Source organism: Erythrolamprus reginae, chromosome 9, assembly GCF_031021105.1.
Source record: "Erythrolamprus reginae isolate rEryReg1 chromosome 9, rEryReg1.hap1, whole genome shotgun sequence".
NCBI classification, from domain to species: domain Eukaryota; kingdom Metazoa; phylum Chordata; class Lepidosauria; order Squamata; family Dipsadidae; genus Erythrolamprus; species Erythrolamprus reginae.
This window is the reverse complement of record NC_091958.1, coordinates 38,830,596-38,857,672: the sequence shown is the minus strand read 5'-3', so window position 1 is coordinate 38,857,672 and position 27,077 is coordinate 38,830,596. Positions and strand designations below refer to the sequence as shown.

General features: G+C 45.5%; 2 protein-coding genes across 9 annotated transcripts in view; one reads left to right on the top strand and one right to left on the bottom strand.

Moving 5' to 3' along the window:
- Positions 1 to 16,185, top strand: part of E4F1 (E4F transcription factor 1) — a 21,996-nt gene extending 5,811 nt beyond the window's left edge. For all 4 annotated transcript variants that reach the window (XM_070760882.1, XM_070760880.1, XM_070760879.1 and 1 more), the window contains 8 exons: positions 1,305 to 1,471; positions 2,954 to 3,178; positions 3,391 to 3,496; positions 8,495 to 8,712; positions 9,898 to 10,096; positions 10,984 to 11,144; positions 11,349 to 11,411; positions 15,228 to 16,185. In XM_070760882.1, coding sequence (XP_070616983.1) covers positions 1,305 to 1,471; positions 2,954 to 3,178; positions 3,391 to 3,496; positions 8,495 to 8,712; positions 9,898 to 10,096; positions 10,984 to 11,144; positions 11,349 to 11,411; positions 15,228 to 15,587 — 1,499 coding nt within the window. In that variant the 3' untranslated portion in view covers positions 15,588 to 16,185. The remainder of the gene's footprint in view (positions 1 to 1,304; positions 1,472 to 2,953; positions 3,179 to 3,390; positions 3,497 to 8,494; positions 8,713 to 9,897; positions 10,097 to 10,983; positions 11,145 to 11,348; positions 11,412 to 15,227) is intronic.
- On the bottom strand, positions 16,064 to 27,077 carry ZDHHC4 (zinc finger DHHC-type palmitoyltransferase 4). 5 transcript variants are annotated; one of them, XM_070760884.1, is made up of 7 exons: positions 26,788 to 27,077; positions 25,422 to 25,547; positions 23,533 to 23,606; positions 21,489 to 21,667; positions 19,815 to 19,940; positions 18,614 to 18,858; positions 16,064 to 17,398 (listed from the first exon to the last, which is right to left on the bottom strand). In XM_070760884.1, exons 2-7 carry the CDS (start codon positions 25,539 to 25,541, stop codon positions 17,138 to 17,140), a joined length of 1,005 nt encoding a protein of 334 aa, XP_070616985.1. In that variant the 5' UTR covers positions 25,542 to 25,547; positions 26,788 to 27,077; the 3' UTR covers positions 16,064 to 17,137. The 5 variants fall into 5 exon arrangements, with proteins under 5 accessions (XP_070616985.1, XP_070616986.1, XP_070616984.1 ...); XM_070760885.1 differs by having other exon boundaries at positions 26,868 to 27,077; XM_070760883.1 differs by having other exon boundaries at positions 27,020 to 27,041.

Here is a 27,077-nt window from a genome sequence, read left to right as displayed (position 1 = left end):
AGGTCCAAAGGAGGCTTCTCCCTGCCTTTTCCGGCCCTGTTTCTTTCCAGGAAATTCCTGGAGAGGCCCCACGGAGGCTTCTCATCACCTTTTCGGGCCCTGTTTCCTCCCAGGAGATTCCTAGAGAGGCCCCACGGAGGCTTCTACCTGCTTTTTCCGTTTACAGTTTCAGAGGCTTGGGTTTGTAAGTGGAAAAGGGTTCTTGAGAAGAGGCAAAAAAAATCTTGAACACCCAGATCTTATCTAGAAAAGTCCGTAAGTAGAGGCGTTTATAGGTAGAGGTAGCACTATATTCTGAAAACCCCATAAACCATCTGGTTCTTGTCTACCCAGAGCCATCGATCTCTACGCCAGAAGTGGACTTCGGAGGGTTTGTTTTCGGCCAGTTTCCATAACAGGGGTGAAAGAACTGGCCGTCCTAATCACACCTAATTATGCCATGGAAGCAGGCTTTAGGTTCAGGAAGCACGTTGCCACGGCCTTCTGGATTAGCAAGGCAATAAATAGCACACACACACACAAAAGGTGAAGGATTTTGATTGGTGCCAGTGAACAGAATAGAAATAAGCCCTGGGTCATGCAGAGCACTTTATTCATGTACTGACTGTAGTGCAGTGTTTCCCAACCTTGGCAACTTGAAAATATTTGGAATTCTGGCTGGGGAATTCTGGGAGTTGAAGTCCAGATATCTTCAAATTGCCAAGGTTGGGAAACACTGCTGTAGTGAACAGTGTGTTGGGTTGTTTTTGTTAATGTGTTGTGTGAACCCAGAAAATTTGATTTTAGCATGATGTGCAAGTGTAGAACCTATACCAATTCATCTTATTATTTATAAGAATTATTTATATTATTTATTCAGTAAATTGATGCACAGAGAGGTTAGTCATACAACAAGGAATCATGAAGAGACACGGCCCCAAATTAGCCCTCGTCAGCCCAACACCCCGTACCAAAAAATAGTTTTCCATGCTCAGCCAGACTTTGTGCAGGGTCCTGGCCTCTGGAGCGGGAAATCTCTTGGGGTTTGCCTTGTCATAGTTCAGGTAGAGTCATACCCTGTCAGAATTCTGCCATGAACATGTGATAAGCCTTTAGGCAAGCATTAATCTCTTTTCTACCATAGAACAGCACTGGTGTACCATAGTTGTGTGAAAGCATCCCCTGAAGGTTCAGGATTGCCTTATGTCCTCTGGCAGGACAGCAGCCCAGGTTATCCAGATGGAGCTGATGAAGTGCTTGCCTTGCATTCCCTTGAGCTCAGCTGCTGGTGGCACTCTGAGCTATGTGCCTTTTATTTTTTTAAGGGGCCAGCAGCTCCAGCAGTGAAGCCATCCCCTCGCTGGCAGCTCCGTCTGTGGAGACCTCCCCTGTAATCCACTTGGTGACAGATGCAAAAGGGAATGTCCTCCATGAAGTCCATGTCCAGATGCAGGAGCTCCCCGTCTCGGAAACCAAGGCGTTGGGACAAGAGGTTAGTGCAATCGCTCTTGTGGGGGGAAAGATGATCTTGTAACACCGGGGCAAGCGAGGGATCCTGTCCTGTTCCGTATCCCAGAATGGCCACAGTAGCGACTCCCTGCTCAAGGTTCGTCTCGAGAAGGATGGACAGTGCATTTCAAATGTAAGCCAGACAAATAAAACTCTCAGACAGAGGTTAGGAAGGAGGATCACATTTTGAAGGGTTCCTGAGGTCAAAAGTATGATTGTCAGCCTCACTGTGTTTCATCCTTCAACTACACTTTAGCTGCCATGAGAAACGAGGGTAGTGTTTGGGATTTGGGAGGGGGAAGTCTGCTGGAGGAGTCCAAGTAAGTTTTGTTTCTTCTGGTGTTAAAGATCAGAAGCAATGTGAGAAAATGTTATTTTACTGAAAGTAGTAGATGCTTGGAACAAACTTCCAGCAGACGTGGTTGGTAAATCCACAGTCACTGAATTGAAACATGCCTGGGATAAACATAGATCCACCCTAAGATAAAATAAAGGAAATAGTATAAGTGCAGACTAGATGGACCAGGAGGTCTTTTTCTGCCGTCATTCTTCTATGTTTCTATGGTAAAGGCCAAGAGAGTTTCGTTCCCCCTGAGAAGGGGTGATAAGGGGTGAGTTAGTGGTGTGCATTCCAAAAGTATGATGGGCCGGTGAAGATGCATCTACCTGACGAAGATGGACAATGGGGATTGGATGAATTGCCAAGGGGGGCATTTGGGGTTTCTTTGATATGGGCAAATATCAGGCCTTTTTCCTCAGACTTTTCTTTTCTTTTGATGCATTCACTTCTGATTTAGTAAAGTTCACTTTTGAAGTTCAAAATGGACTCTGAGTTTTACTTTTCCTAAATTCTGAGCGAAGCCAGCCTGACAATGACAAATGTTGATCGGAAAGAACAACTTTTGGCACCTTGTAGGATTCTAAGCCAGTGGCTGGGGAATTCTGGGAGTTGAAGTCCGCACATCTTCAAACGGCCAAGGTTGAGAAACACTGTTCTAAGCTAAAGGAAAATGTTTTTTTCTTCCTGCTTAGCTGTCAGTTCTCATCTCATGCTTGTGCTTTGCTGCCCTTTGTCGCCAAAATGGCTGCCATGAATTCTAGGGGGACTGAATGGGAAGGAGGAGGATTTGAGGGCAACAAAACATTCCCTGCATCTCCCTGAGATGGTGCTCCAAAGTCAACCAGCTGGGAACAACACAGCTGCATGCCAACTCACACTTGGAGTGACCACTCTAAAAACATCTTTGAATTGGATTGGGCATGGGGTGGGGGCAGCACCTGGAGGCACCCAAGGGAGGGAAAGACTTGGGGATTTTGCCGTGCAAATTTCAGTTCTGGCTTTGCGTTCCTGTATTTCACTTTAGTGGATGATACTTATCTCAGCAAATGGACTTAAGGATGGTTCTTTCTTAGGGGTTCATGCTGACGTTAGCAGTAATTGTTGCTGCACTCCTATTTCCTTTAGTCCAGTCTTGAGGAGCTGCCCGCTGACCAGGAGGACAATGAGAACTTATTACGAGAAGCCATGAGGAATTCTGGAATTGTGATTGAGCGAGTTTCCATAGAGGAAGGTGCCAAATCCAATGAAAACGGCATTGCTGGAGCTGCTGAGGAGTTAAAGAACAAAGAGGTGGAAACATCTGAGAAATTGTGTGAAGAGCAATATGTGGAAATTGAGCACATAGAAACTGTAAGTTCACCCTTATTAATTTAAATGCAGCCTTCTTGTTTTCCTGCCATACATGTCTTTCATAGTCTGTGTTGTGTTGTGGTATGGTTGCGTATAAGAATGGGACTCTTGAGTTTGCTTTAACCTTCTCTTGTAATCTTCATAGAGTGTTGATTCAAGACTTCTCAGTCAAATGCACAAGTAATTTATGCTGGGCTCCCTCTGTCTCATAGCTAGATCCTGAAGCGACCCATGAATGTAAGCGACATGCGTGCCCTTATTGCAACGAAACCTTCAGGGAGCAGAGTAGTCTCGACCTCCATATCAGTGGACATCTAGGTAAAATGACATTTTTCTCCTCGTCCAGGGTCCTGCAGGCAAAGTCCTCCCTTGGGTTCTCTAAAGACAGCACCTTTGTGTGTATGTGTGCTTTGTGTGTGTAAAAGCTGAAGTTGATGTTAAGATACTTTTAAGCCAGGGGTGTAAAAACTCGATTTCATTGAGTTTTTCATGTTTGACCTTTGGGGGGGGGGGGAATGGCTGGGGGGGCATGGTCAGATCAGCGTCACTCTGCCAACGAAAGTGGGCTCGGCGGTTCCATTTTTGGCTGCAACGGCCTCCTGGAACCCTCTACCAGAGAAAAAGGAGCTCAGGAGGACGACGGGAAGGTCATTCGCTCTTTCCAGGCCAGCCCTGTGGGCCAGATCTAAGCACCCCACGGTCTGGATGCAGCCCGTGGGCATTGAGTTTGACACCTCTGCTTTAAGCAGTACAGGCAGTCCTCAACTTCTGTTCATTTGGTGACCATTCAGAGTTACAATGGCACTGAAAAATTTGACTTTAACGGCCAGTTTTCACACTTAGATCATTGCAGTACCCCCATGGTCACATGATTAAAATTTGGATGGCTGGGCAACTGACCCGTATTTATGACAGTTTCAGTGTCTTCAAGTCATTTGACCACCCCTTGTGACTTTCCAAAGCAAAGTCTATGAAGAAGCCAACATTCACTTGGCAATCACATGACTAACTTAACAACTGCAGTGATTCCCTTAACAACTGGGGCAAGACTCGCTTATAGACGTGTCAGCGCCTGAAATTTGGGGCTCTGTTGTGGTTGTAAGTCAAGGACTGTACTTGTAAGAGCTTTTATTAAGACTTACAAAGTGGCGCTCAAGGCAGCAAGATGCGCGTACCATGCTCAGTGGAATCCCGCCCGGCTGCTCTGTTTAGGGTGACCCGCTCCCTTCTAAATCAGGGGGGAGTTGGGGAGCCCTTGCAGGGCAGTGCTGAGGAATTTAACTCGTTTTTCGCTGATAAAGTCGCTCGGATACGAGCGGAACTCGACTCCAATTGCATAGCAGTATCGGCTGACAATGAGTCAGTCGAGGTGACTGGGGCTAAACGTCTTTGTCCATCTGTCTGGGAGGAGTTTGACTTGGTGACACCTGATGAAGTGGACAAGGCCATTGGAGCTGTGAGTTCTGCCACCTGCTTACTGGATCCGTGTCCCTCTTGGTTGGTTTCGGCCAGTCGAGAGGTGACACGGAGCTGGGTCCAGGAGATTGTCACCGCCTCCTTGGGGAGGGGGTCCTTCCCGGCTCCTTATAAGGAGGCACTTGTGCGCCCCCCCCTCAAGAAGCCTTCCCTGGACCCAGCCATGCTTAATAACTACCATCCAGTCTCCAACCTTCCCTTTATGGGGAAGGTTGTTGAGAAGGTGGTGGCGCTCCAACTCCAGCGGTCCTTGGAAGAAGCTGATTATCTAGGGCCTCAACAGTCGGGTTTCAGGCCCGGCTACAGCACGGAAACTGCTTTGGTCGCGTTCATGGATGATCTCTGGCGGGCCCGGGACAGGGGCTTGTCCTCTGTCCTGGTGCTTCTTGACCTCTCAGCGGCTTTCGATACCATCGACCATGGTATCCTTCTGCGCCGACTGGAGGGGTTGGGAATGGGAGGCACTGTTCTTCAGTGGTTCTCCTCCTACCTCTCCGGTCGGTCGCAGTCGGTGTTAGTGGGGGGTCAGAGGTCGACCTCTAGGTTTCTCCCTTGTGGGGTACCTCAGGGGTCGGTCCTCTCCCCCCTGCTATTTAATATCTACATGAAACCGCTGGGTGAGATCATCCAAGGGCATGGGGTGAGATATCATCAATATGCGGATGATACCCAGTTGTACATCTCCACCCCATGTCCAGTCAGCGAAGCAGTGGAAGTGATGTGCCGGTGCCTGGAGGCTGTTGGGGACTGGATGGGTGTCAACAAACTCAAACTCAATCCAGACAAGACGGAGTGGCTGTGGGTGTTGCCTCCCAAGGACAATTCCATCTGTCCGTCCATTACCCTGGGGGGGAAACTACTGACCCCCTCAGAGTGGGTGCGCAACTTGGGCGTCCTCCTCGACCCACAGCTGACATTGGAACATCATCTTTCGGCTGTGGCGAGGAGGGCGTTTGCCCAGGTTCGCCTGGTGCACCAGTTGCGGCCCTATTTGGACAGGGAGTCATTGCTCACAGTCACTCATGCCCTTATCACCTCGAGGTTCGATTACTGCAACGCTCTCTACATGGGGCTACCTCTGAAAAGTGTTCGGAAACTTCAGATCGTGCAGAACGCAGCCGCGAGAGCCATCGTGGGGCTTCCCAGATTCGCCCACGTTTCTACAACACTCCGTGGCCTGCATTGGCTGCCGATCAGTTTCCGGTCACAATTCAAAGTGTTGGTCATGACCTTTAAAGCCCTACATGGCATTGGACCAGAATACCTCCGGAACCGCCTGCTACCGCACGAATCCCAGCGGCCAATAAGGTCCCACAGAGTTGGCCTTCTCCGGGTCCCGTCGACTAAACAATGTCGTCTGGCGGGCCCCAGGGGAAGAGCCTTCTCTGTGGCGGCCCCGGCCCTCTGGAATCAACTCCCCTCGGAGATTAGAACTGCTCCCACCCTCCTTGTCTTCCGTAAACTACTTAAGACCCATCTATACCGCCAGGCATGGGGGATTTGAGACACCTTTCCCCCAGGCTTATTATAATTTATGTTTGGTATGTATGTGCTGTTTGGTTTTTTAAATTGATAGGGTTTTTAGTTTTTTCTTAATATTAGATTTGTGCCTGTACAATATTGTTTTATCGCTTGTTGTGAGCCGCCCCGAGTCTTCGGAGAGGGGCGGCATACAAATCTAATAAATTATTATTATTATTATTATTATTATTATTATTATTATTATTATTATTATTATTACAGTTTCAGTATTCATGTTACTTCATTTCATAGTTTCCATAGACGTACCAAGGTTGCAATCTAATTCAGGGGTCTCCAACCTTGGCAACTTTCAGACTTGTGGACTTCAAGTCCCAGAATTTCAGCAGTTGAAGCCCACAAGCTGGATGAGGAGTCTTAAAGCTGCCAAGGTTGGGGACCCCTGATCTAGTATACTTACCTGTCCAGGGCGGCATTCCTGATGGATGGTTCTGAGATCCTCTTTAAATGCGTCCAGGGAAGGGAGCCTGCGGACCAGCTCACATGGTAAACTTTCACGGTGCCCAGATGAGATCTACTTTCTTATAATTTAAACAGATCCTTTCTTATGCCATCTTCTGAAACAGCTGATTAATTCAGTTCTGTTTCTACCTGTCAGCTCTTCAGATACTTGAAGACAGTTTTGAGCCCCTGCAGGGTAACTATACGCAGTACTTCCAGTCCCTACCCCCCTCTGAATTTTATTTTATTTTCAATCTCTTCACCATCTTATTTGCTCTCTTCTAGATATGCTCCAGTTCAGGGGTCTCCAACAGTGGCAACTTTAAAACAGATGGACTTCAATTCCTAGAATTCCCCAGCCAGCGAATTCTGGGAGTTATAACCCACCAGTCTTAAAGTTGCCAAAGTGGGAGGTCCTTGCTCCAGTTCATTAATTTCCTTCCTAAAATATGGAGCTCGAAACTGGATGTACAGATGGTCTTTGACTTGGGATCGGAGCTTGGTAACTGAAGTTCCAACATTCCCCAAATTCAAAGTCCCAACAGCTGGCGGAGGGCAGGAGAGCTCTGTGGTCACACGATCACATTTTGGATGGTTGGCAATTCATCTGCATTTGCAGCCGCTGGTTATATGACCACAATTTATGATTATTTGGAAACTGGCATTTGCTCCCTGCAAAAATTATACAATTAGGAGGACTTGCTTACTTGACTGGCATGACTTGTAATTACACACTCAATTATGGTTATAAGTCAAGGACTTCCTGTACTGTATTCTAAATGAGGTCTAACCAATGCAGAATAAAGGGGAACAATAAGTTCTTTTGATCTGGACACTTTCTATCTGTTGATTCAGCCAATCAGATTTCCTTTGCTTGTGGTTAGATCACTTTGCAAGTTCCTATTTCGCTTATGATCCCCCAAGATCCCAGGCCTTTCTTCTTTTTGGTGTCCTTGAAGCTTCCTACCAAAGTCCTTTCAGGACTTTGCATTTGTTCCTGTTGAAATTCCTATTTCTGGCTTTTGCCCTTTGTGTATCTAACTTGTCCAGATGAGTATTAAGATCCCTGCTTTAATACCCAAATACCTGGTCATCCAGATGCAGTTTTGCTGGCCTCTATTGGTTCAAAAATCTGCCTGCTAATTTTAAATCTAGTTGCTGTGCAACCAGGTACCGTGTTACAGTTAAGCTAAATAGGTAAGTTGTTTGCTTGGGCTAACCCAGAGGTCTTTAAACTTGGCAACTTTAAGATTTGTGGACTTCAACTTCCAGAATTCTCCAGCCAGCTAGTCTTGAACAATCAGCTATCATCAGATAACTGTTCCTTGTCTTGTCCCACAGGTATCTGGACTTACTTTGTTTTTCCTTGACAATGTTTCACTTCTCATCTAAGAAGCTTCTTCAATTCTGCCTGAGTGGTGGAGAATGGAAGGATTTATATTCCTTGCAGCCATCTGGTTGTTAGCATTCTTTCTGATGGCCTCAACGACTCTCAGAAATAGTCCTGATGACCAGATGACTGCAAGGAATATAAATCCTTCCATTCTCTACCATTTAGTCAGAACTGAAGAAGCTTCTTGGATGTAAAGCGAAACATCTGCCAGGAAAAACAAAGTTCAGTTGCCTTTTTGCAAAAACACCTTTGGGACAACCATGACTGACTGGATGACTGAGAATCTTCATAGAAACTCCTTTTTCTTGGTTTTGAGGAATGTAAGTCGTGCAGTCATGCTTGCTTGGCCAGGCTTTTGTGAGCGGGCCAATAGAAACCCTTCTTTAAAGTTGACAACAGTCCTGGAATTTCCATTTGTAAGAAATTTATTTCTGTCTCCTTTCGTTTCTCACCCCACCCCACCCCAGACTACAAATCTTTTACATGCGATGAGTGTGGCAAAGAATTCACCAAAGGATACTTGCTGAAAAAGCATCAGGAAGTCCATGTGAACGAACGGCGGTTTCGTTGTGGGGAGTGTGGCAAGCTGTACAAGACAATTGCACATGTGAAGGGGCACAGGCGGGTGCATTCTGACGAGCGGCCATATCCTTGCCCCAAATGTGGGAAGAGGTACAAGACCAAGGTAGGAGCTTAGTACCTTTCTAAGACTTTGTGGGCTTGGGCCTTAACTGTTGCTGAACCTATCAATCTTAGATGTTAGTATTAATATCACAGCCCTGATTAATTAATTTCTATCAGAAAGCAGAAGGGGGAAATCTCATGAAAATTGTGGCTTTTTTCACTGTATTCCTGTAACCTGACCCACCTCTCTCCCCTCTCAAGACGAAAAGTATGACCATTTCATGTTACTTTGGTTTTTTTAGATATACTGTAGTACCTCTACTTACGACCTTAATTTATTCTGTGACCAGGTTCTTAAGTGGAAAAGTTTGTAAGAAGAAGCATTTTTTCCCATAGGAATCAATGTAAAAGCAAATAATGCGTGCGATTGGGGAAACCACAGGGAGGGTGGAGGCCTTGTTTCCTCCCAGGAGATTTATTTATTTATTTAGTCATTCATTCATTCATTCATTCGATTTTTATGCCGCCATTTTCCTTAGACTCAGGGCGGCTTACAACTTGTTAGCAACAGTACTTTTTAGCAGAGCCAGCATATTGCCCCCACAATCCGGGTCCTCATTTTACCCACCTCGGAAGGATGGAAGGCTGAACCTTGAGCCGGTGACGAGATTTGAACCACTGACCTACAGATCTACAGTCAGCTTCAGTGGCCTGCAGTACAGCACTCTACCTGCTGCGCCACCCCGGCTCCTAGAGAGGCCACACGGAGGCTTCTCCCCGTCTTTTCCGTCCCTGTTTCCTCCCAGGAGATTCCTAGAGAGGCCCCACGAAGACTTCACCCCACCTTTTCTGGCCCTGTTTCCTCCCAGGAGTTTTCTAGGGAGGCCCCATGGAGGCTTCTCCCTGCCTCATCCGGTTACAATTTTTGGAGGCTCGGGTTTGTAAGTGGAAAATGGTTTTTGAGAAGAGGCAAAAAAAATCTTGAACACCTGGTTCTTATCTAGGTACCACTGTATCTATCTCTCTGTCCATCCATCCATCCATAAAAACCCAAATGGTGTTTGATGATGCCTGTTCCAGTAAGATTATTTGCGCTTGCTCCTGGAAGATAGGAAGTTTCTGTCCTAAAACTGAATTGCATTTTTATTTTGTATGGGTTTGGGAGGGAGTATATCGGTTTTGAAAAATCAATTTTGGAAAGCTGTCAGTTCTGAAATCCAGGCTGACTCACCCTTCTTTCCCACAGAATGCACAGCAGGTTCATTTCCGAACACACCTGGATGAAAAGCCGTTTGTCTGCCAGTTCTGTAGCCAAGGCTTTCGGGAAAAAGGCTCTTTGGTGCGCCACATCCGTCACCACACGGGCGAGAAGCCATTCAAATGTTACAAATGCGGCCGGGGTTTTGCAGAGCACGGCACCCTCAATCGGCACCTGAGAACCAAAGGTGAGACGGAGGATAGTTTGTCTCCAAGACAGGTGTGTGCTCTTACCCCTCTCTTGGCTTCCAGTAGTGAAGCTGGTCATTGCACTTCCATCAGTCTCAGTCCCCCTGATCTCTTTCAAGTGCTATGAAGCATTTGAAGCTTCGTTAGTCCCAGGGGAAGGTAAGTAAAAAGTAAGTAAAAAATAGAAAGGAAACACTAGTATAAGATCTGGAATAAGTGGTGTGGTTGTCTTGAAAATAGAAGTCAAAGTAATATAATAATGTTCAAAAAACTAAAGGGAACACTCAAATAACACATCCTTGATCTAAATAAATGAAATCAAACTGTCCACTTAGGAAGCAACACTGATTGTCAATCAATTTCACCTGCTGTTGTACACATTCAAATGTGTACAGAACAAAGTATTCAATGAGAATATTTCATTCAGATCTAGGACGTATTTTTTGAGTGTTCCCTTTAGTTTTTTGAGCAGTATAGATTCTCTAAAAATAGTAAGAGTGCAAGAAATTGGTGCAGTGAACATCTTTAATTCTGTAATTGGATTTTACTTGTGGTTGTTGCAGCTGCACAGAATTTTGCAACTGCATGTGATAGCCGGGTTTGAGTCCCCGAGGAGATAGTCTACAAAAAAGTTGTCTGCCCTCCTGGGTAATCTCTCTAATAAGGGGAGAGTATGCATTGACCTAAAAATTCTGTATAACTCTCAGTGTAATAAAGCTTGTGTGATATCTTCGACTTCTCTTTTACCACCTGACTTAATTAAGGGTCCAGTTATTTAGGTAAGCAACTCTTCTGCATCTGGGCGTTGCACTGTTTAATAGGGCAAATTCTTCCTGCTGTTCTTTTAATTGCTGCTGAGCTGTCTCTTTTCCTCCACCTTCCCCAGGTGGCTGCCTGCTTGCCTTGAAAGAAGCTGAAGAAGCAGTGGGGTCAGAGGAGGGCCAATCGGCTGACCATTTGGCTGCAACGGTAATTTCGGAAGACCCCCCAACAGTCCTGGTGGAGTTTTCCTCCGTGGTGGCAGATACACAGGAATACATAATTGAGGTAAACGCATCTCCCCAGGGAAGAAATTAATATCCCACCACTGAAGACCTTGTGTGGGCCAAGAACTATGGAGACCCATCATGCATGCTCCCAGATAAGACTAGGAAGTGCATAAGGGATGTGGGTTGGGACTGCTGAGGAAGGGGTCACATCCCTGAGGAGCCTCTGAATGGCTAAATTGTTGCTGTGTGTTCTTTCCTAAAGACGGCTGCTGAAGACCTGGAAACCAGCGAAGCTGCTGAGATCATCGAAGGAACCAGGCACGAGGTGGGTTGCCCTAAGGAGGCTTTCTAACAATCGCAGTGATGGCTGTTTTCGGCACTGCAAGGAGCAAATCCTTTCCCATAAGTGCTAAATCCCCAAGTAGGCAAGCACAGCATTTGGCCCTGCCAATTCCAGTGAGGTAATCTCTAGCTTAGTCTCTTCATCCACCAGCTTGTGGTGGGTCTAGGATGCCTGAAGTCAGCCACTTTCCTTCAGGGAAATTCTTTTCGGCCCTGGTTTATTTCGGAAGCCAGCTGAAATTAAGAATTCAAGCTGCACCCATACATAGGGGGTGGACAAAAAAATAGAAACACCTTGCAGCTCTTCCGTGGAATCCAGGTTTGTGAAGCTCCCTTCGAACAGTTTTTGTGGAAACTGGATTCTGTATATGTCTATTGAGCTCTTCAGTGATTTTTGGAGCTGCGGTCTTGTGATCCGCTCTAACAATTCACTTTAGAGTCCGACAGTCTCTCTCAGACAACTTCGATTTTTGACCAGACCTGTGCTTGGCTGAGGATGTTTTCCCTTCTCGTTCAAAAGCAGACATTACTTTTGAGACATCACCTCTTGAAAGGCCAAACATTAGGGCACTTTCTGTTACACTAGCGCCTGCCATTCGAACACCAACAATTTGGCCTCTTTGAAAGCCATTTCTAGAAAGTTATAACCAATTTCCTTAAATTTCTGTTAAAAAAAGGTAGTTTTAAAAAGCATATCAAATAACAGATTTTTTTAAAAAATATTTAAAATATGTCAAGTTTTGATTGATTTGAACATGTTCAAACATGATGCCAAAAAGTCAAGTGTTTCCATTTTTGTGTCCATCCCCTGTAACACACCGCGAGCTGCACTGGCTTCCTATTAGTCTCCGGGCACAACTCAAGGTGTTGATTATTACCTATAAACCCCTATACAGCTCAGGGCAAGACTATTTACGGGACCGCCTCTTGCCACATACCTCCCAGAGACCAATAAGAACACACAGAGTTGGCCTCCTCCAGGTCCCGTCAGCCAAACAATGCAGGCTGGCGGGGCCATGGGGAGGGCCTTCTCTGTTGCTGCCCCAGCTCTATGGAATCAACTTCCCCCCTGATATCCGTACTGCTTCCACACTATTGGCCTTCTGTAAGGCCATGAAGACCTGGCTTTGCCAACAGGTCTAGGGGCCATGAACCAACAACATCAGTGGCCAAATTGTATGAATGTTTAGTGTGCATGTTGGGTTAGTTTCTTATGTTTATTAGGGTTTTAATGTTTTATAACTTTTGACTTCTTTTTATTGTCTTGTATTTTATATTGTAAGCCGCCCTGAGTCCTTCGAGATTGGCCGGCATAGAAGTCGAATTAATAAATAAATAAGTCTTAATAAATGCAATAATCTGGGATGAAGAATTAGAAGGGAATTGAGGGGGGAGGGAAAAGGTTGAACGGTTGTTCCTCAAGTGTTTAATACCATCACCCATCCCCGTCTTCCCCCCGCACCCCCACTCCCCCCAATTCCTGGATCTCACACAACGCAGAGAAACAGCAAAATTTCAAGATTGAAATTTCTGATCCCCAAATTGGATATCTTTCCTTACTTGGCCTTGCTCTCAGAAATGGAATTGCATCTCATTCACTGCATTTCAGATTTTGTTGAGAGTGCCTTGGAAAATGAACAACATTGTAGAATAGGAAATTGTTTTTGCTGAGAGATCTCTCGTTTCTCCTTTTAGTGTGAGGCAAGCCTAAAAAACTGGATTGTGAGTCTCTAGTTCAGAATTGGCCTGACAAATCCTTTGTTGATTAGCTACATTTCATGAATGTGGTGATGGGATTGAGGTGGGGCCCCATTCCTATTTTGTGGGTTGAACGAGGGGCTTTTGATTGAGCAGTACTAATACCCTGGGAATCAGGGTATATACAAGGACTTCAGCCTTAAAGCCACAGCTTGTGTGTGGACCAGTTTTTCTCCACAGCAAGATGTAATCCTGCTCTGAAGTGCTGGGTCCCGATGCACATGATAAGCAAAGACAAATGTACCTTGCAGAAAACTAACAATCAGAACTGGTCTCTCCACACTTAGTGAAGCGTGCAATCCTGCATCAGATGAGGAAAGCACATCTTTCTCCTTCTGTCCTGGCCACTTTTTACAGAGGCACAATGGAGAGCATTTTAATAAATTGCATCTGTTTGGTTTGATGGCAGCAGTGCCTCAAATAGAAAGTCCCTACAGAGAGTGGTGAGGACAGCGGAGATGATTTATTTATTTTATTTATTTAATTTTTATATCACACTTCTCCTTAGACTCAGGGCAGTTTACAACATGTTAGCCATAGCACTTTTTTAAACAGAGCCAGCCTTTTGCCCCCACAACCCGGGTCCTCATTTTACCCACCTCAGAACAATGGAAGGCTGAGTCAACTGGAGCCGGTGATGAGATTTGAACTGCTGACCTGCAGATCTTCAGTCAGCTTCAGTGGCCTGCAGTACTGCACTCTACCTGCTGCTCCACCCCGGCTCATTATAGGAAGCTTGCTTCCCATTATTCATAATGCTGCTTATAAATGCTATCTACCTACCTACCTACCTACCTATTTAATTCAATTCAATTCAGTTTTTATGCCGCCCTTCTCCTAAGACTCAGGGCTATGTGCTTAGAGATCAAAGCATTAATAGTAGTAGTAGTAGTAGTAGTAGTAGTAGTAGTAGTAGTAGTAATAATAATAATAATTTATTAGATTTGTATACCGCCCCTGTCCGAAGACTCAGAGCAGCTCACAATAGCGATAAACAATGTGACAAATTCAATGCTTAAAAAACATCTAAAAACCCATATCATTAAAAGCCATACAATTCAATCATACCATACATAAATAAATCACATTAACCTGGGGATACCTCAAGTAGCCTATGCCTAGTGGCATAGGTGGGTCTTCAGTAATTTACGAAAGGCAAGGAGGGTGGGGGCAGTTCTAATCTCCAGGGGGAGTTGACTTCAGAGTGCCGGGCCAGCCACAGAGAAGGCTCTCCCCCTGGGGCCTGCCAGACATTGTTTAGTCAACGGGACCCGGAGAAGGTCAACTCTGTGGGACCTTATCGGTCTCTGGGATTCGTGCAGCAGAAGGCGGTCCCGAAGGTATTCTGGTCCAATGCCATGTAGGGCTTTATAGGTCATTACCAATACTTTGAATTGTGACTGGAAACTGATCGGCAGCCAATACAGGCCTTAGAGTGTTGACTTTGTTAGAGACCCCCACACCACCCACTTTATGGTCTTTTTCTATGACTCCCCTCTCGGGGGTTTAGAAGTATTTCTAGTAGGACTGCCAGATTCTGGAACAGCTTTGTTCCCTATGCCATCCGTCTGGTAAACTCCCACGATTTGATTTACTCACCATGTACATCCCATCTAGACTCTCTTGTTTCTCTCTGCCATATATACTGCTCAAAGAAATAAAGGGCACACTCAAAGAACCCATCCTAGATCTGAATGAATGAAATATTCTCATTGAATCCTTTGTTCTGTGCAAAGTTGAATGTGCTGACATGTGAAATTGATTGTCCATCAGTGTTGCTTCCTAAGGGGACAGTTTGATTTCACAGACGTGTCATCTACTTGGAATTATCTTGTGTTGTTTAAGTGTTCCCTTGTATTGTATTTGTGCATAATTTTGTCTTTTATTATTTATTTATTCCTTTATGTTCACGTGGTGTATATTGAAGGCGCAGGCCCTTTGAGAGCTGTACGCAACAAAATTTCATTTTAATGCATGCCAATTAATGTACCTTCAAAGGGACAATAAAGTTATTCTTGGTTGTCTTCCCGCCCCCATGCAGGTGGACAGTCACATCATGAAGGTTGTTCAGCAGATAGTAAACCAAGCCAATTCTGGCCATCAGATAATTGTCCAAAATGTCACGGTGGCAGACGATTCAACCCTGACAGCAGAGGGTGTGGACCCCGACACGATCGCCATAGCAACTCCAGAGAGTCTGACGGAGCAGGTCGCCATGACCCTGGCCTCAGCAATTGGTGAAGGGGCTGTGCTGACCACGGAGGGTGGAGAGGAGGTGGAGGAAGCCACTGTGACCATGGTGGCCTCCGAAGACATTGAAATAATGGAGCACACGGGAGAGTTTGTGATCACAGCCCATGAGGAGGACGATGACCTGGAAGTCCAGACTGTGATTGTGTAGGGCAGTGTTTCCCCAACCGTGGCAACTTGAAGATATCTCGACTTCAGCTCCCAGAATTTGCTGGCTGGGGAATTCTGGGAGTTGAAGTCCAGATATCTTCAAGTTGTCAAGGTTGGGAAAGACTGGTCTAGGGCGCTTGGCTGCACCCAAGTCCCAGAGAACGTGAGGTTGCGCTAAGAGCAGGTTTGTGTGCTGCTTCTCATCACAGGTCAACAGCTCTTGGCCACCTGTTCTGGTCAGAGAGAGTACTGGACCTCCCTGGACGTGGCTGCCTGCTGAAGCCAGGCACTTGTCGAGTAAAGCACTTTAGAGGAAAAAAATATTGTGTGCAGGGATAGTTAATGATGTGGCAGTGAGCGGTTCCGGGTGTGGGAGGAAACCTGGCCTGCTTTTCATAGGAGAGTGGGTTTTATCACTTTAGAAAACCAGTGGCTTTGTTTGCATTGCCAGAATACCCAGAAAGACCACACTGTACATTTTTGCAACCATGTAGCTTTTAATTATTGTCTGATTTAACTTGTAAATATTTTTATAAACAAACAATTTTTTACATTACTGTATTCTAATGTAATTAAAGGAGAGTGCTGAAGGCTTCAAATGTGTCTGATTATTTCTCTCCCAGGAATGTTGGTCGGTGTAATTCAGCAGGGAAAGGAACAGAGGGCAGAGTAGAAGCCTCAGACAGAAATTTAACCCACATCATTTAAGAATGAGAGGAACCCAATTACAGAATTGACCTCTTAGAGGCATCAAATATCCACATAATGCAGTTCAGGGCTTTGCATGGTTCCAGATACTTGCAGAATTGGCTCTGGAGTGGAACTTCCCAGTAATTTGCAGCAGGAAATGAAATAGATGTAGGTCTCTGTTCATCTTACATCACCCAAAATATGTAATAATAATAATTATATAATACAGAAAGCACCTCCCACATAATACTCTAGGACTTAACAATTGTCCATAAAATGACAAGTCTGGATAATGGACATCGCAGGATTTGGAGCCAGCGGACTAGGAGAAGGAACTGGAGAAAACCATAAAATACAAAGAGACACAAAAATAGATTGTGGCAAAAGGAGAATGAAGATAATTCCAATAGTAATTGGCAAAAAATCCTGCAATGACACCTTTTAACAGCATCTGTTTTTCCCAGGTCCTTGGGAAGTAGTCAATAGAGGGATAAAAAATACCAAATCATGTCTAAACACCCGCCTAACTGCGACCAACCACTCACCACCACAACAATGCATCACCACAGGGCTTTTTAGCAGGCAAACTTTATAAATGCAAACAATAGCACTCGATGCTCACATTAGCAATCTAGTAGGTTAACTCATTTTTTACTTCTGAATAGTTCTTTAGTACAGGGGTCTCCAACCTTCGCAACTTTCAAGACTTGTGGACTTCAACTCCCAGAATTCTGGAAACTGAAGTCCGTAAATTGCCACGGTTGGAGACCCCTGCTTTAGTAGATAGAATAAAAAATCATTCTACGGAAGATAAATTTGTAATGTGCAAACTCGTTTTGCCAGTTCCAGGTGTACAAGGATTCACTTCCTTTTCTCTGCAAGAGCTGTCAGAGGTGTCACAATTTCTGCCATGTTGGCCCAGACTCCTTTGGAGTAGATGTTTCTATAGCCTTCCTCTCTGCTGTATTGCTCTGAGTATCTTGCTGATTTAAACCATTCGTTGCTTGTCTGGTTGGTCAGTATAAGGTACAGTATGAAGCAGAAATAGGAGCCCAGTATAACCACGAGAAGGATGACAAAGCCCAGCATGAATACAATTCTAGGAAAGGTCAGGAAAAGTTCCTATGAAGAGAAGGAGAACTAAGTTAAAATCCAGGTGCTCGGGATCTCCAGGTCCCCTCCTAAGCCTAGTCTGGCAAATATTTCTTTCTGGCAACATCACTTGTAAAATCTGAATTGGAAGAGAATTTCAGTGGTCATGGAGCAGGGGTGAAATCCAACAGGTTCTGGAGAACTGGTAGCGGACATTCGGAGTAGTTTGAAGAACCAGCAAATATCACCTCTGGCTAGCTCCAGAGTGGTGTGGGAATGGAGGCTTTGCAGCACCCTTCACCTGCCATGCCTACAGAACCGGTAGTAAAAACATTTGGATTTCACCTAGTCTTCTACTGAAGCAGTTTGGTCATATGGCTACCTTCTGTGAGGAAATATCACACGATTACTGGTTCCACAGGTTGCCAGAGGAGCCTTTTGGTGGCGCTTAAGGAGGCTTTGGCAGTCCAGAGCTAAGGAAGCATTTTCCTTTCTCTGGGCACTTGGCAGGGAATAAACCTCTGTCAGTGCCGAGAGAAAAGAAACCCTCCCTTCGCTCTGGGTAGCTGAGTCACCACAAAGGATAGGCGCCGGCTACAAAGTGAGCGAGCAAGAGGAGAGGGGAGCCCTTCAGCATAGAAAGGAAGAGGAAGCAGGTAGCAGCAGCAGCAGCAGCCAGTTTATGGGAGCCAGTGTATGGGAGGCAGCTTCGCCCCGGGTGTATTGGAGGCTCCAAGCCGCCTCAAAGTACCTTTTTTTTTAAAGCCTTAAAGTTTTGAATTTTTTGATTCCCCTCCCTTTCTTCCTTCGGCAGTGACTCTCCTCCTCTTCTTCCTCCTCCTCCTCCTCCCACCCAAATTCCAAGCTTTTATTTCTTTCCTAATGGATTTGCACACATTATTTGCTTTTTCATTGGGGAAAATTGCTTCTACTTACCAACTTTTCTACTTAAGAACCTGGTCACGGAACGAATTAAGTTCTTAAGTAGAGGTACCACTGTACCTCGATAATGTGTAAACTGGAATGTTACATCATTTCTATGTTTTTGTTTGTTTGTTTTTTAAAAAAAGATTGTAATGAGGATGATTAAAAAGCCAGCAAAATCATTTAATGTCCTATCATTGTTTTCATGTAGTGTCCGAGACAAAGACATGATTTCAATCTATTCTATACTCTCAGGCTTCTGAAGTCCAGTCCCCTCCCCCTCGTGAAAAATGCACAAGTCAGCAGTTAGTCAATATTTACCTGAATCACGAAGAAGGTATCAACTGGATGCTCTTGATCTTGGTCATCGATATAATGTCCCAATGTCAGATTTGACAAAAGGACAATCTGGGTGAGAAAGCCGACGGTTACGACCGCAATCGAAGCAGCCATGGAGGTCAGAGTCAGCAGGTAGCAAAGGAAGAACCGGATGTTGAAGGCTCCAATGCAGTTGTTGAGCCAAATACAGTGGTGATCAAAACGATGTATGCAACCACGGCACACGCCTGAGAAGGAAAGGGAGGAGGCTCAAAATGTTAAGGAACCACAATAAAGTCAAAAGCCAAACAAGGCAACATTTCGAACTATGGCGGGGGTGTTAAACTCAAGTCCTGCGGGCTGGACCCACCCTGCAGGGTGCTTAGATCTGGCCTGTGGGGCCACCCTGGAAACGAAGAGGGACCGACCTGCGGTGCCTCTGCCGTGTGCGGCCCTCCCAAGCTCTGTTTTTGCTGGCAGAGGATTGAAGGAGGCTGTCACAGCTGGAAACAGAGCTTGGGAGCCCCCTCTTCACTGGCAGAGTGCTCGGGCCACCATAGGCACCGACACTAGTGACATCGGGCTGGCCATGCCAACTTTACCACAGGCACTCCTGCCAGCCCCAGGTCAAACACAATCCAGATGCAACCCTCAATGAAATTGAGTTTGACACTCCTGATCTAGGGGCAAGAGCAAAGAAGGTTTGCATTGGTCAAGGAGGAAAAACTTGGTTGCTTCTGGTTCAGCCCGGTTCTAAGAAACAATAAAGCCAGTGGTGGGAGGTTCTGCCCACCCGCCTGGGTTGTGCACAAGCGCACACACAAACTAGTAATAAAGGGTTCTTAGAACCCACTACTATACAGATGCAAAAGCAGGGGTGAGATCCAGCAGGTTCTGGAGAACCCTTAGTGAAAATTTGAGTAGTTCAGAGAACCAGTTAATACCACTTCTGGCTGGCCTTAGAGTGGGGAGGGAATGGGGATTTTATTTGTTTGTTTAAGTTTAATTTAATCAAGCATGTACCAGATAGTAGGTATTAATATAAACATAAACAAAAGAAAAGTAGGTATAGGTAAATTTGGACATAGGACAGTAGGACAGGGACAGTAGGCACAATGGTGTGCTTATATACGCCCCTTACAGACCTCTTAGGAATGGGGTGAAGTTGAAGTCGAAGACCTCTGTGCTAAACCAAGACTCTTACCACAGTGCCTGGATCTGGCTGGTTTTCTCACTGCGCAGGTAGGGCATTCTGCATCTTGGCGGAACATCAGGCCATCGTATGCGTACGCGTCAACAAAGAGAAGCTGGTTGGATTTGGTGATGATACCTTGTGGGAAAAAGCAAAGAATCTTAGCAGCAGAATGTCTTTGCTGTCGTGAAATTTCCTTCCTGGACAGGCCTGAAGTACCATAAAATTAGCATTGAGGGTTCAGATGAGAGACACTCTAAAGCAGAGGTCTCCAAACTTGGCAACTTTAAGACTTGTGGACTTCAACTCCCAGAATTCTCCAGCCAGCCTAGGGGACTCCTGCCCTAGAGATAAAATCCACCATTCTCCTCTGAAGCAAATGTCTCGCGCTCTATATGAAGAAAAACATCTCTGGGCTGCTTTTTACATCCCTTATGCCCAGTTATGCCCAGCTAATTCTTTCATGCACCGTGCCTCCATCTGATTCACTTAACAACTGTGGCAAGACAGGTCGCAAAATGGGACAAAACTCACTTTAAGCGTCTTTAAGCGTCAAGGACTACCTGTATATCAGCAATTGGAATCCACTCCCCCTAGAGATACGCACCGCTCCCACTCCTTCTGGAAGATGCTGAAGACTCACCTTTGCCAACAAGCTTGGGGCTGTTGAACATAGATATTCTGGTCCAGCCCACGTTATGACAGAGATATGGATGAATATGACTGCAGGGCTTTAATGATATGGGTTTCAGGCTTGTTAAATTGCATTTAGAATGCTTAATGGATTTTAGTGTTTAAATTGGTTTGGTTTTAACTTCTATTTCTACTGTGCTATGTTTATGTATGTATTCTTTATGTTGTAAGCTGCCCTGAGTCTCTGAAGGGTGGCCTACAAATATAAAATAAAATAAAATAAAATAAAGCCTCTTAAGTACCGTATTTTTCAGAGTATAAGACACACTGCAGTATAAGACTCGCCTTAGTTTTTGGGGAGAAAAATAGGGGAATCTGTTTATCAGATATTCATCTGGCTAGCGTCCTTGGTCTGCTCAACCTCAGCACATTATTTTATCCGCTGGTTAGGGCTTTAAAAAAAACTTATTTGGAGAGAGTAACAATGAAAGAGCTTGCAAGCAGTAAGAGCACCTGGTTAGGGTGCTTTGAAAAAAAATATATTCAAAGATGCACCTGAATTTTCAGCCTCTTTTAGGGAGGCAAAAGGTGTGTCTTATACTCCGAAAAATACAGTACATATATTGGGTAAGACTCCAAGTGGTATTCAAGCCTTAAGGTTAAGGTTCTACTGGCATGGAAAGAAAACAAGCTTGTCCAGTGCATTGCCAGCCAGCAGGCAGTGGGGCACCATCAATTGCCCAGGACAGGGCTAGTAGTTAGTGGCAATGAGCCTTGGTGGCACAATGGTTAGAGTGCAGTACTGCAAGCTGCTTCTGCTCACTGCTGGCTGTAGTTCACTGGTTCAAATCTTACCACAGGCTCAAGGTTGACTCGGCCTTCCATCCTTCCGAGGTGGGTAAAATGAGGACCCAGATTATGGGAGCAATATGATGATTGTAAACTGCTTAGAGAGGGCTATAAAACCATTGTGAAGCTGTATATAATTGCTAATGCTATAAGTCTAAGTGCTATAGTGTCCAAGAGCTGAGATCGCAAGGGAAGGGACCTCACCTGGGTTACTTTTGGAGCAGAGGATGAAGAAAGTCACATTCACAACCAACAGGACGTAAGGGAGGAGGAGGAGGAGCCTATTGAACTGCAGCTCTTGGCAATAGCTGAATACTTCCCAGGTGTACTCGCCATAAACCAGACCTTCTAAGATCAAGTGCAGGACCACAAAGAAAGACGTTCTGCAGCAAGGAAAGAATGAGATGCATTTCTTCTCCCCACTTTCGAGGGAACTGCCTCTGACCTGAGGTTGCCCATCAGGCCTCAAAACCTGTTCTTTGGTTTACAATCCTAGCTCAGAATTCAATACAGACACTGTAGGTCAGAGGTCTCCAAACTTGGCAACTTTAAGACTTATGGATTTTAACTCCAAGAATTGAGGACCCCTGCTGTAGGTGAATTCACCTCACCTGGCAGCTGCGTTTGAACAGCTGACCAAGGCAGGTTCCACTTTTTGTAAATTTAGGGTGGTGCATTTAATTTTTTGGGCTTGTATCATTTCCAAAGACCATCCCCTTTGAAGCATCCAAATGTAGGAACCTCTACTGAGACTGGGTGGCCCAAAGAATTAGAAGGTGAGCTATAACTACAGAATGCCCGCCATTTTGCTCTATAGAATAGAATAGAATAGAATAGAATAGAATTTTTATTGGCCAAGTGTAATTGGACACACAAGGAATTTGTCCTGGTGCATATGCTCTCAGCGTCCATAAAATAAGATATACATTTGTCAAGAATCATGTGGTACAACACTTAATGATTGTCATAGGGGTCAAATAAGCAATGAAGAAGCAATATTAATAAAAATCTTAGGATATAAGCAACAAGTTACAGTCATACAGTCAACATGAGAGGAAATGGGTGATAGGATTGATGAGAAAAACTAGTAGAACAGAAGTGCAGATTTAGTAGAAAGTCTGACAGTATTGAGGGAATGCTGAGAAGCTTGGTGAAGAATGGCCTCTTTTGTCCCATAGCTGCTCTGGGAGTTGCCAGGAGGTGGGGTGGGATTCTAGACTAGAGGTCTTCAAATTTAAGACTTGTGGACTTCCAGAAAGTTGAAGTCTACAAATGTTAAAGTGCAAAGTTCGAGGACACCTGGTCTAGATTTTAGGACAGTGACGGCGAACATATGGCATGGGTATCACAGGTGGCACGTGGAGTCATATCTGCTTGCGTGTGAGCTGTTGCCCTAGCTCAGCTCCAATGTGCCTGTGTGTGCTGGCCAACTGATTTTTGGCTCACACAGAGGCTCTGGGAGGGTGTTTTTGGCTTCCAGAGAGCCTCCGGGGGGATGGGGGAAGGCGTTTTTACCCTTTCCCAGCTACAGGGAAGTCTTTGGAGCCTGGGGAGGGCTTACCAGCAGTTGGAAAACAGGTCGTTTTCGGCCTCCAGAGGGCCTCCGGGGGGAATGGGGAGCTGTTTTTATTATTATTAATATTAATATTATTATTATTATTATTATTATTATTATTATTATTATTATTATTTATTAGATTTGTATGCCAGCCTTCTCCAAAGACTCTTTTGCCCTCCCCACGCATTGAATTATGGGTGTGGGCACTTGCAAATGCACAATAATGCGTGCCCATGCTCTTTTGATACCCGAGGAATAAAAGGTTCACCATCACTGCTCTAGGAGCTCCTGAGGGGATGCTGTGGGGATGCTGAATGTATTATAAATACATGCCAGGCCTTGCCAAGGCAGAAGCAATTTCTTTCCAACAACTCAAAGGTCTTGAAGAAAGAGGACAATAGTCCAGCAGACCTCATCCCAAACAAAACGGAATGGTCAACATTGATACCACAAAATTGTAGGCAATATAAAACTAGGAGGGGAGTACGTAGAAAAGACGTTGCAAGTTGGGAGGAAGCCATTTTGCCAAGCTCGGGTATTTTGAGGGCCAATTAATGCCAATATTCACAAATGCCAGAACCAATAAAGAAAACAGATGGCAATTAGAAAAATAAATAAATAAATAAATAAATAAATAAATAACTAAATACATACATACATACATACATACATACATACATACATACATACCGTGAATGGAAGAGTCCATGAATTGCTTTTTGAGCTGCTCTATAAACTGCACCCGGAATTACACGGGAGAACACCTGCGTCAAATGGGAAAAAGGCAACAAAATTATTTTTAAAAAGGAAAGGTGGGGAGCACAGATCAACTCACTAAACCTGCAAGGTCTTTGCTCCAGAACCCTCAGGAACCAAAGGCAGGATGTCAGCCTTGATGCTAACCTTCAGGTTGTTAGATGTCAATCAGCAATTAAGGAGGCCCTAAGATGGTCTAGGGTCATTGCTGAACCCATCTTCCACATCTTTAGAATTCTAAAGGACGGACAACACAGAGACATGATCCCATCAACAAGGAGAGACAGCCACTACCTCACAGTTCTTCCAGGATATTTTGTTTAAATTAGGATCCTACATCAAATGATGTCATCCACTGAAACAGCCTTCTGCTGCATGAGTCCCAGCGATCGGGTTAGGTCCCACAGGGTCTGCCTTCTCCAAGTCCTGTCAACTAGACAATGTCATTTGGCGGGACGTAGGGGAAGAGTCTTCTCTGTGGGGGGGCCCGGCCCTCTGGAATCAGCTCCCCCGAGATTTGCACTGCCCCCACCCTCCTCGCCTTCTGTTAAAACTTAAACCCCTTTTTATGCCGCCAGGCTTGGGGCCATTAGACCCCAGCCTCCTGTAGTACATCCTGCTGTGTGAATGGTAATGAATGACTTTAAATCTTATTAGAGTTTTAAAAAGTTTTTTAGTATATTAATTGGATTTTTAGATATGTGTATGATATATTGTTTGTGACATGTTGTGAGCCGCCCCAAGTCCTCGGAGAGGGGCGGCATACAAATCCAATAAATAAATAAATAATAATAAAATCTCCCAAGATACCCATACAGCTTCCACCCTAATCATATCCTCGGTATTTAGACAACGCTGGTTATTCTTGTTGCTGATTTCTGGTAGTGCTTGGGTAGGGAAGGTATAGCCCACCTGATTCAACTTGATCTAGTGGCAATTTTCAGTATCATCAGCTTCTGGGCTATCTGCAAGGGCTGAGAATGGGGTTCATAGTGTCCTCCCTTTTCTATGGGTAGGTTTAGCTTGAGAGGATAGGTGGGGGGGAGAAGATACAATGTTGGATACAACAGGTCTCAAGGCTCTCATCCCTCTTGTTAACATCCACATGAGGCCACCGGGTGAGGCCATTGGTTTGTGGAATGCATGATACTCAGATGTGCATCTTAGCCAAAGGTTGGCCAGGCGATGTTATCAAATATTGTCCCAGTGTTTGAAGGCTGAAACAGCCTTAGAAAGCAAGTCCTCTCTCTCATGAAATCTAATCTTTGAAATCCTGTCCCTCCTGAGATTGGCATGGACCTCCTTCAACTCTTTTTAAACAAACCTTTGAGGCCTGGTTAAAGCCAGTAGTGGATCCATTGTATGCTATTGTTCTACAAAGGTTTCTCCCCTGGCTTCATGATTTCGTTTGTGTTTTCATACTGTAGTATTTATTTTTGTATTTTGCAAGCTGTCCAAAGTTGAAACAGATTGGAGTAGCCCATAAACTTTATAAATCAGTAAGTTCATTTCAGGAAGTGACATACAAGAAACATTTCCATCTTTTTCCATGGAAGGGGCTGATGTCCATGTAAAGGAAAACTTTCCTTTTACTTCTTACTAGAATAGGGGCTGCCAATGAAGGATGGGATAGAGGTTGACCTACAAAATGTTGGAAGGAGGAGCAGTTTTAATGTTGGGCCTTCGTTTTTTTCTCCTAACCATCCAAATAAAGTGTGATGGGTAGTGTAGAAACTTGACAAATAAAAAGAAAATAAGTGACCAGAGGCATGGATATCAGTGTTGGGAGGGCAGAAACTAGCACACAGCTGGATGCCCCTTACTTGATTTGTGCCCCTGATGAGTGTCCAAGAGAAGCTTTGCTCCCGTCGGGAGGAGAGGCAGACAGCCACGCTGAGCAGCACCAGGCCGAGATACAAGCCGAAGAGGATCAGGAAGTCCATCTCGCCCTGCAAAATCCATGCGCATCTTAGCAGGTTGTGGCCTACCGCCTGACTTTCCCTTTGGGTTCAAGGAGACCCACCAGCACGGCTTCTACATCTGCCTCTCTGGGGAAGGTCAGCAGGGCTCTGTCCAGGCAAGCCCACAAAGGTGGGGGGGGGGAGCAGCAGGCTCAGTCCTCCTTGCCTGCGTTTGCATGGGGTAAGGTGGGAATGGGCTGCAGAGTGGGCAGTGATGGCAAACTTATGGCATGGGTGCCACAGGTGGCACGCCAGAGGCATATCTGCTGGCACTTGAGCCATTGCCCTAGCTCAGCTCCAACGTGCATGTGTGTGCCAGCAAGCTGATTTTTTGCTTGCACAGAGGCTCTGGGAGGGTGTTTTTGGCTTCCAGAGAGCATCCAAGGGGATGGGGAAGGGTGTTTTTACCCTTCCCTGGATCCACAGGAGCCTTTGGAGCTTGGGGAGGGCGAAACACGAGCCTACTGGGCCCACCAGAAGTTGGGAAACAGGCTGTTTCCAGCCTCAAGAGGGCCTCCGGGGGACAGGGGAAGCTGTTTTTGCCCTCCCCGGGCATTGAATTATGAGTGTGGGCACTTGCACATAAACGATAGTGCATGCGCACGCTCTTTCGGCACCCGAGGAAAAAAAGGTTCACCATCACTGATCTAGGGGAATACACGTAGTCCTCAATATATGACCACAACTGAGCCCAACATTTCAGTTGCTAAATGAGACATTTAAGTACGTTTTGTTCCATTTTACGACCTTTCTTCCCAGTTGTTCAACGAATAACCAGAATTCTTAAGTTAGTAACAGTCGTTTATTGAATGGCTTCCCCAATTGCTTGTCAGAAGGTCGCAAAATGGGATCATGTGACTCTGTTCACCTGACCAGTGTTCCCTCTAATTTTTTTGGGGGGGTGGGCGGAAAAGTATAGTGTCTGAGCGGCAGTCCCTTTGGGACTGGGCAGCACAGAAATAATAATAAAATTTCCCTCTCAACTTCTGGGCAGGTTTGGAAAACTCTGAGTTGATGATGATTTTTAAGTGAGCGATTGCTCACTGCTCAGCTTAGAGGGAATTATGCACCTGACCATGGGGATACTGTCATGGTCTTACCGCTCAATGTGAAAAGGGCTCAAGTCACTCTTTGCTGTCCCGTTACGATTTCAGACGGTCAGTAAACGAACAGTCATAAGTTGAGGACTACTTGTACCTGCGCTCCTCAACCCCTCCCCCCCCGCTACCTCTAAGGGAATCAGTGTAGCACGTCAGGAGGCGGGCGGAGGCCACAGAAGAGCCGCGCAGATCCGCTGCGGCTGCTCACCGGGACCGGGGAGACTCTCCCGCCGCCCGCTCTTTATATCTTATGGCGACAGCTACGGTGAGGGGCGGCCCCTCATTTCGGGGCAGGAAAGGCCCCAGGGGAGACCAGGCCGCGCCAGCCGCTGCCGCGTCGCTTAGCAACGGGCCTGCTACCGGCAATGTCATCAATCCCCGGAACGGGCGCCGCCATGACAGTCCGAGGGAAGGCAGG